The sequence below is a fragment of the Amblyraja radiata genome, chromosome 15 (assembly GCF_010909765.2).
Source record: "Amblyraja radiata isolate CabotCenter1 chromosome 15, sAmbRad1.1.pri, whole genome shotgun sequence".
In the NCBI taxonomy this organism is placed as follows: domain Eukaryota; kingdom Metazoa; phylum Chordata; class Chondrichthyes; order Rajiformes; family Rajidae; genus Amblyraja; species Amblyraja radiata.
In genome coordinates this window covers 59,436,739-59,446,785 of record NC_045970.1, presented here as the reverse complement: position 1 = coordinate 59,446,785, position 10,047 = coordinate 59,436,739, and the positions used below count along the sequence as shown (strand labels likewise).

Here is a 10,047-nt window from a genome sequence, read left to right as displayed (position 1 = left end):
AAATTGCAGACTTGATTTTTAAAATCTCAACATTTTGTAACATTGCTAAAGGATGTCGACCCGAAACGTCGCCCATTCCCATCTTGGCTCCACAGACGCCGCCTCTCTCACCCGCTGAGTTTCTCCAGCGTTTTGGTCCTACATCTATGACAATGTCACTGTTTCCGGCATTTTGTGTCTACCTTCAGTCTGAAGAAGGGCCTCGACCTCCCCCCGAAACGTCGCCAACCCCCTGTGTTTCTCTCAGCGTTCCCCGCTGAGTTTCCCCGCCATCTTGTGTCCGCCTCCGATTTAAAACCAGCGTCAGCTCAGCCTCCCCCCCCCCCGCGCACTGGCGACGTCACGGCGTAGGGCGGGCGGACTGACCGACGTCACGGCGCAGGGCGGGCGGGCCGGATTGACGTCACGGCGCAGGGCGGGCGGGCCGGATTGACGTCACGGCGCAGGGCGGGCGGACTGACGTCACGGCGCAGGGTAGGCGGGCCGGACCGACGTCACGGCGCAGGGTAGGCGGGCCGGACTGACGTCACGGCGCAGGGCGGGCGGACTGACGTCACGGTGGGCGGACGGTTGGCTCGAGGCGGTTCCCCGATGCTCAGCGGCCCCCAGGTCGGTGCGGCGCTCTCACCCCCTCCCCACCACTCACCCTCACCCCCCCCCCCCAACTCCCCTTCCCACTAACTCACCCCCCACTTACCCCCTTTCCCACTCACCCCTCCTCCCCCCACTTACCCTCACCCCCCCACTCCCCTTCCCACTCACCTTCACCCCCCACTTACCCCCTTTCCCACTCACCCTCACCCCCCCACTCCCCTTCCCACTAACTCACCCCCCACCTACCCCCTTTCCCACTCACCCCCCCCTCCTCCCACTCACCCTCACCCCCCCCCACTCCCCTTCCCACTCACCCTCACCCCCCCACTCCCCTTCCCACTAACTCACCCCCCACCTACCCCCTTTCCCACTCACCCCCCCTCCTCCCACTCACCCTCACCCCCCCACTCCCCTTCCCACTCACCATCACCCCCCACTTACCCCCTTTCCCACTTACCCCTTTCCCACTCCCCTTCCCACTCACCCTCACCCCCCCACTCCCCTTCCCACTAACTCACCACCCACCTACCCCCTTTCCCACTCACCCCCCCCTCCTCCCACTTACCCTCACCCCCCCCACTCCCCTTCCCATTTACCCTCACCCCCCCACTTACCCCCTTTCCCACTCACCCCCCACTTACCCCCTTTCCCACTCCCCTTCCCACTCACCCTCACCCCCCCACTCCCCTTCCCACTAACTCACCCCCCACCTACCCCCTTTCCCACTCACCCCCCCTCCTCCCACTTACCCTCACCCCCCCCACTCCCCTTCCCACTCACCCTCACCCCCCCACTCCCCTTCCCACTAACTCATCCCCCACCTACCCCCTCTGGGTCGGGGGGGGGGGGGGCGAAGGTCAGGCAGCATCTGTGGAGAAGATAGACACAAAGGACTAGAGGGTGTGAGCTACAGGGAGAGGTTGAGTAGGCTGGGTCTCTAATCCTTGCTGCGCAGGAGGATGAGGGGAGATCTTATAGAGGTGTACAAAATCATGAGGGGAATTGTCAATAGACAATAGGTGCAGTAGGCCATTCGGCCCTTTGAGCCAGCACCGCCATTCACTGTGATCAAGGCTGATCATCCACAATCAGTACCCCGTTCCTGCCTTCTCCCCATATCCCTTGACTCCGCTATCTTTAAGAGCTCTATCTAGCTCTCTTTTTCAAAGTATCCAGAGAACTGGCCTCCATTGCCTTTTGAGGCAAAGAATTTCACAGATTCACTACTCTGGTGAAGAAGTTTTTCCTCGTCTCCGTTCTAAATGGCTTACCACTTATTCTTAAAACTGTGGCCCCTGGTTCTGGACTCCCCCAACATCGGGAACATGTTTCCTGCCTCTAGCATGTCCAAGCCCTTAATAATCTTGTATGTCTCAATAAGATCTCCTCTCATCCTTCTAAAGATACCCTCTCATCCTTCTAAATTCCAGAATATACGAGCCCAGCCGCTCCATTCTCTCAACATCCCGGGAATTAACCTGCTGAACCTACGGTGCACTTTCTCAATAGTAAGAATGTCCTTCCTCAAATTTGGAGACCAAAACTGCACACAATACTCCAGGTGTTGTCTCACTAGGGCCCTATACAACTGCAGATGGACCTCTTTGCTCCTTTTCTCAACTCCTCTTGTTATGATGGACAACATGCCATTAGCTTTCACCACTGCCTGCTGTACCTGCTCGCACAGAGATGCACAGAGTCTCTTGCCCAGAGTGGGGGAATCGAGGATCAGAGGCCATGGGTTTAATTAAGGTGAAGGGGAAAAGATTTAATAGGAATCCGAGGGGTAACTTTTTTTGCACAAAGGATGGTGGGTGTATGTAACAAGCTGCCAGAGGAGGTAGTTGAGGCCGGAACTATTCCATTGTTTAAGAAACAGTTAGGCAGGTACGTGGATAGGACAGGTTTGGAGCGATATGGACTAAGCAAGGACGTGCAGGTGGGACTAGTGTAGATGGGACATGTTGGTCGGTGTGGGCGTGTTGGGCTGAAGGGCCTGTTTCCATGCTGTATGACTCTATGACAAAGTGCTGGAGTAACTCAGCACGTCAGGCAGCATCTGTGGCGAAAATGAACACGGAAAGTGCTGGAATAACTCAGCGTGTCAGGCAGCATCTGTGGAGAAGTTTAATCTACAACCCTGAACATCAATGGTGGCCGATTAGGAAAAGGGGAGATGCAACGAGACCTGGGTGTCATGGTACACCAGTCATTGAAAGTAGGCATGCAGATGCAGCAGGCAGTGAAGAAAGCGAATGGTATGTTAGCATTCATAGCAAAAGGATTTGAGTATAGGAACAGGGAGGTTCTACTGCAGTTGTACAGGGTCTTAGTGAGACCACACCTGGAGTATTGCGTACAGTTTTGGTCTCCTAATCTGAGGAAAGACATTCTTGCCGTAGAGGGAGTACAGAGAACGTTCACCAGACTGATTCCTGGGATGTCAGGACTTTCATATGAAGAAAGACTGGATAGACTCGGCTTGTACTCACAAGAATTTAGAAGATTGATGGGGGGGTTTTATAGAAACTTACAAAATTCTTAAGGGGTTGGACAGGCTAGATGCAGGAAGATTATTCCCGATGTTGGGGAAGTACAGAACAAGGGGTCACAGTTTAAGGATAAGGGGGAAATCTTTTTGGACCGAGATGAGAAAAACATTTTTCACACAGAGAGTGGTGAATCTGTGGAATTCTCTGCCACAGAAGGTAGTTGAGGCCAGTTCATTGGCTATATTTAAGAGGGAGTTAGATGTGGCCCTTGTGGCTAAAGGGATCAGGGGGTATGGAGAGAAGGCAGGTACAGGATACTGAGTTGAATGATCAGCCATGATCATATTGAATGGCGGTGCAGGCTCGAAGGGCCGAATGGCCTACTCCTGCACCTATTTTCAATGTTTCTATGTTTCTATCTTTGAAATGTTAGAGGAAATGGAGCACCCGGAGTAAAAACCAACACATGTCAAGGAGAGAACATACAAACTCTGTACAGACAGCACCCATAGTCAGGATCGAACTCGGGTCTCTTGCGTTGAGGCAGTAGCTGTGTCACTGTACCGCCCAGAATTTTATAACCATTTCCTCCGCAGTAAACGCACGGAATAAGTGCCAGCAATGTCCTGTTTGCCAGCTTATTAACCCTCTGTGTTCCCATCCTGCAACGTTTAGGTGCCGTTGTGGACGCAGAGACGGGGACGTGAGCGGCCATTGAGGGCGGCCAGGTTGCCAGTGAGTACCTCCCCCCCCCATTTGCTTGGTGTGCGGTCTGAACTAAGATGGGCTGAGCTTGGGTGGAGGACCACATGGCGGGGCACAACAAGGAGAAGCATTATGAGTGCGACTTGTGTGGCAAGGTCATGCAGCACCCGTACCTGCTGGAGAACCACCGGCGGGTGCACACAGGAGAACGCCCCTTCGATTGCTCGGAGTGCGACAAGAACTTCCCCCGCCACAAAACCCTGCTGCGGCACTACCGCCTGCACTCCGGCGAGAGGCCCTTCGGCTGCTCCACCTGCGGCAAGAGCTTCAAGTCGTCATCGGTCCTGGAGGTTCACAGGCGCCTGCACACCGGAGAGCGGCCCTACGTCTGCAGCGACTGTGGCAAGAGCTACACCCGCTCCAACAACCTACAGCAGCACCAGCGCACCCACACCGGCAACCCCAGGCCCTTCAGCTGCTCCGACTGCGGCAAGGACTTTAAGAGGGCGTATGACCTGATGGTCCACCGGTGGGTGCACACAGACGAGAAGCCCTATGGCTGCTCCACCTGTGGCAAGAGCTTTGCCCGGTTGTCGGGGCTACAACGGCACCGGGGGATGCACAGCGATGAGCGGCCCTTCACCTGCTCCGACTGCGGCAAAGGCTTCAAGTCGTCCTCGCAACTGAAGGTGCACAGGCGCCTGCACACAGGGGAGCGGCCATACACCTGCAGCGATTGCGGCAGGAGCTTCACCCGCTCCCATCACCTGCGTGAGCACCAGCTCACCCACACTGGCGAGCGCCCCTACACCTGCGCCCAGTGCGGCAAGGGCTTCACCTGCTCCACCAAGCTGCTGTCCCACCAGCGGGTGCACGACGATGACGACTGTCCCTTCCCCAGCCCAGTGTGTGAGGAGCACTTTGCCATGGCCTCCCCCGCCCTGTCTCTGCAGCATCAGCCTTACGACTGCCCGTACTGCGGTGAGGAGTTTGACAGCACGTGGGGGTTGCGGCAGCACCGGCGGGCCCACGAGCTGCTCCCACTGCAGAGAGCATCTGAAGAGCGCACGGAGGCTGCGGGAGTACCAGCGGATACACAGACCATGATGGAGAAGGTGAGGACAGACTCTACGGTGGCAGAATAAAACTGGACCATCATTGCTTGCGGCAGATTGTGTTTTCTCAGATGCCGCAGGAAGTACATCCTCTGTTGGGCTTTTTTGACTGTGGAGTCGATGGTGGCCTCCCATTGATCGCTCCAACAGTGATCTATTCTATATTTTCCTTGAACTCTTATTTCCTTCGTCCTGTTTTCACTCAATTTAGCAATGGCAGGTATTTCTGGGAATAATACAAAAGGTGCAGGATCAGATCTTCAAATGAGGAAGAAAGATCCAAAGGGGAGTAAGGGGCGACCGCGGCTGACAAGGGAAGTCAAGGGCAGTATAAAAATAAAAGAGAAGTACAATGTAGCAAAGATGAGCGGGAAGCCAGGGGATTTGACAACTTTTAAAGAGCAACTGTAGATAACTAAAAAGGCAATACTGGGAGAAAAGATGAGGTACGAAGGTAAGCTAGCCAAGAATATAAAGGAGGATAGTAAAAGCTTCTTTAGGTATGTGAAGAGGAAATAAATTAGTTAAGACCAAAGTTGTACCCTTGAAGAATGAAACAGGTGAATTTATAATTTCCGGGATGGTGGGACTGTCATATGCTGAGAGAATAGAGCGGCTGGGCTTGTATACTCTGGAGTTTAGAAGCATGAGAGGGTATCTCATTGAAACATATCAGATTGTTAAGGGTTTGGACACACTAGAGGCAGGAAACATGTTCCTGATGTTGAGGGAGTCTAGAACCAGAATATTTTGAGGATGTAACTTGGAAAATAGGGGAGCCTGTGAATGTAGTGTACCTGGACTTTCAGAAAACATTTGATAAGGTCCCCTTTATGTGATTAGTGGGAAAGATTTGAGCACAGGGGATTGGGCGTAGAGCTGACATGGATAGAAAATTAGTTGTGGCAAAAACAGGAAGGCAGATTATGGTCACAAGTTGGGTAAAGGGGGAGTACAACAAGATCGGGGGTCCTTGTTCATCAGCCACTGAAAGTGAGCATACAGGTACAGGAGGCAGTGAAGAAAGCTAATGGCATGCTGGCCTTTATGATGATATCCTAGTTAATAATAAATTATAGTAATGCAATATTTTATAATTAGTTTTGATTTAGTGAAGAGTAATTTGTCTTTCTTTGGGTTCTGAAGCTTTGTAATTCTGTGCTGCAGAAGAGCTGGGTAATCAGGAAATTGGAGGCCAGCATTCAAACTGCATTCAAGCTGCTTCCAGTTTTGCCCAAGCAAAAGACATTGACAATAGTGGGAGCGGATGTATTTCCTTTGGAGTTGGTAGCTTCCGTAAACAGGAACTTCTGTGGGAAACTGACTGAAGAATACATTGTTAAGACAGAATTGTTAATGTTGTGCTTTTGACTGTTTAGAATGTGATTAACAGTTTGTGATTGCTGCAACTCTGTATAAACATGTGACTACTTTTCCAAAATACTATACAAATATTTTGTATGTCTTTATTCATTAGAGTGGTGGCCCAGGAGGGTTAAGTATCTGTTGCATACTTGACTTTGTATCCCCTAGCACTCTCGCTGGCTAAATGATCAGTAAAGCTTGTGTTGGTCTACCTAACAGTTTGTGAGTTGTCTGTTTTAAGAACTGAACCTTAAAATTTATAACAAGAGGAGCAAAGGAACAAAGAAGTCCTTCTGCAGTTGTACAGGGCCCTAGTGAGACCACACCTGGACTATTGTGTGCAGTTTTGGTCTCAGAATTTGAGGAAGGACATTCTTGCTATTGAGGGAGTGCAGCGTAGGTTCACCAGGTTAATTACCGGGATGGCGGGACTGCCGTATGCTGATGGAATGGAGAGGCTGGGCTTGTATAATCTGGAATGTAGACGGGTGAGATGGGATCCTATTGAAACACCCATGGCTATCTAGACTACACTTCTTCCCACCCTGCTTCCTGTAAGGACTCCATCCCCTACTCCCAATTCCTCTGTCTACGCCGCATCTGCTCCCTGGATGAGGTGTTCCACACCAGGGCATCGGAGATGTCCTCATTCTTCAGGGAACAGGGGTTCCCCTCCCCTACTATAGATGAGGCGGTCACCAGGGTCTCTTCAATACTCGGTAACACTGCTCTCTCCCCACCCCCCCCTCACTCGTAACAAGGGCAGAGTCCCCCTAGTCCTCACCTTTCACCCCACTAGCCGTCACATACAACATAGTCCTCCATGATTTTCGCCACCTCCAACGTGACCCCACCTCTCGCCACATCTTCCCATCTCCCCCCCCCCCCCCGTCTGCTTTCCACAAAGACCGCTCCCTCCGTAACTCCCTGGTCAATTCTTCCCTTCCCTCCCGCACCACCCCCTCCCCGGGCACTTTCCCTTGCAAACGCTAGAGATGCTACACTTGTCGCTTTACCTCCCCCCTCGACTCCATTCAAGGACCCAAGCAGTCGTTCCAGGTGCGACAGAAGTTCACCTCCATCACCTCCAACCTCATCTATTGCATCCGCTGCTCTAGATGTAAGCTGATCTGTGAGACCAAACGTAAGCTTGGCGATCGTTTCATTGAACACCTCCGCTCAGTCCGCCTTAACCAACCTGATCTCCCGGTGGCTCAGCACTTCAACTCCCCCTCCCATTCCGAATCCGACCTTTCCATCCTGGGCCTCCTCCATGGCCAGAGTGAGCACCATCGGAAATTGGAGGAGCAGCACCTCATATTCCGCTTGGGCAGTTTGCACCCTAGCGGCATAAACATTGACATAAACATTGACTTCTCCAATTTCCGTTAGACCTTGCTGTCTCCTCCCCTTCTCAGCTCTCCCTCAGCCCTCGGGCTCCTCCTCTTCCTTTCTCCTTTCTTCTCCCCGCCCCCCCACCCCACCCTACATCAGTCTGAAGAAGGGTTTTGGCTCGAAACGTTGCCTATTTCCTTCGCTCCATAAATGCTGCTGCACCCGCTGAGCTTCTCCAACACTTTTGTCTACCTAGGGTTTGGACACGCTAGAGGCAGGAAACATGTTCCCGATGTTGGGGGAGTCCAGAACCAGGGGCCACAGTGTAAGAATAGGGGGTAAGCCATTTAGAACAGGGACGAGGAAACACTTTTTCTCACAGAGAGTTGTGAGTCTGGAATTATCTGCCTCAGAGGGCGGTTATCTGGATACTTTCAAGAGAGAGCTAGATAGGGCTCTTAAAGATAGCAGTCAGGGGATATGGGGAGAAGGCAGGAACGGGGTACTGATTGGGGATGATCAGCCATGATTACATTGAAAGACTGTGCTGGCTCGAAGGGCCGAATGGCCTACTCCTGCACCTATTGTCTATTGCCTGGGATCGACGCTCCAACCGCGGCCTGCGGATTTTAACACCAAGGAGCTCGCAGTCTCGGGTAGAGACTGATGTCGGGAAGCTCCAAGTCACAGGAAGTTCGCCTAGCCCTGACCCGGGATACGATCGCCCGGCGCAGGGCAGCTTAGATTCCCCCCCGATGCGGGAACTTGATTGGCCCGATGTGAAGGGCCTGACCGCCGGCTACAGGAGCCAAGGTCGCCCTGACAACAGAAGGTTCAAGTGTCCAGACCGCGGGAGAACAAAGAAGGGAAAAGATAGAACTTTTTTTCGCCTTCCATCACAGTGAGGAATGTGGAGGAGTCACTGTGGTGGATGTTTATGTTAAAATGTATTTTGTGTGTCTTGTTGCTTTTTATTGGTATGACTGTATAGCAAATTAAATTCCTCGTATGTTGCAAAACATACTAATAAAGTATGATTCCGATTACGATTATTAGGCCATTCGACCCATCGAGTCTGCTCCACCATTCAATTATGACTGATCTATCTCTCCCACTCAACCCCATTCTCCTGCCTTCTCTCCATAACCCCTGACACCCGCGCTAATCATGAATCTGTCAAGCTCTGCTATAAAATGCGCGGCATGGTGGTGCAGCGGTAAAGTTGCTGCCTCACAGCGCCAGAGACCCGGGTTCCATCCTGACTACGGGTGCTGTCTGTACACAGTTTGTATGTTCTCACCATGACCTGCGTGTGTTTTCTCATGATACAAATACGTGCAGGTTTGTAGGTTAATTGGCTTCTGTAAAATTGCCCCTAATGTGTGCAGGATGGAGCTAGTGTACGGGGTGGTCACTGGTAGGCAAGGACTCGGTGGGCCGAAGGGCCTGTTTCCCCGCAGTATCTCTGAAATCTAAACAATACCCGGTGACTTGGCCTCCACCGCCGTCTGTGGCAATGAATTCCACAGATACACCACCCTCCGGCTAAAGAAATACCTCCTCAACTCCTTTCTAAAGGCATGGGTGGGAAAGGCAGAGGGTGAGGGGCCAGACGCGGGCATGTGGGACTAGCTTCGACAGGCATGGCTGTGTGTTTCTGTGTTGTGGGACTGATTGGGCTGAACACGGTAGTAGTTTGATGCTTCAGCCTGCAGCAACCCAGGAGAACTGTGTTTCAGATGCTTCATTAGAGGATCTAATTAGTTGGAGGAACTGAAATAAATTTTCATTAGGCGAGAAATAGTATTGGGTAGGCTAATGGGACTGAAGGATGATAAATCCCCTGGTCCGGGTGGTCTGCATCCCAATGTCCTCAGGGAGGTGGTTCTAGAAATATTGGACGCATTGGTGATCATTTTCCAATGTTCAATAGATTCAGGATCAGTTCCTGTGGATTGGAGGATAGCTAATGTTATCCCACTTTCCAAGAAAGGAGCAAGAGAGAAATCGGGGAATTACAGACCAGTTACCCTGACTTTGTGGTGGGGAAGATGCTGGAGTCAATTATTAAAGAGGTAATAATGGGGCATTTGGATAGCAGTAAAAGGATTAGTCCAAGTCTAGCTAGATGCAGGAAGATTGTTCCCGGTGTTGGGGAAGTCCAGAACAAGGGGTCACAGTTTAAGGATAAGGGGGAAATCTTTTAGGACCTAGATGAGGAAAACACTTTTCACACAGAGAGTGGTGAATCTCTGGAGTTCTCTGCCACAGAAGGTAGTTGAGGCCAGTTCATTGGCTATATTTAAGAGGGTGTTAGATGTGGCCCTTGTGGCTAAAGGGATCAGGGGGTATGGAGAGAAGGCAGGTACAGGATACCGAGTTGGATGATCAGCCATGATCATATTAAATGGTGGTGCAGGCTCGAAGGGCTGAATGGCCTA

At 51.9% G+C, this 10,047-nt stretch overlaps 1 protein-coding gene across 1 annotated transcript; it reads left to right on the top strand.

Moving 5' to 3' along the window:
* The first annotated feature begins 547 nt into the window (after positions 1-547).
* Positions 548-4,956, top strand: LOC116981498 (zinc finger protein 239-like). Its single transcript, XM_033034546.1, has 2 exons — positions 548-609; positions 3,762-4,956. Exon 2 carries the CDS (start codon positions 3,896-3,898, stop codon positions 4,934-4,936), a length of 1,041 nt encoding a protein of 346 aa, XP_032890437.1. The 5' UTR covers positions 548-609; positions 3,762-3,895; the 3' UTR covers positions 4,937-4,956.
* The last annotated feature ends 5,091 nt before the right edge of the window (positions 4,957-10,047 follow it).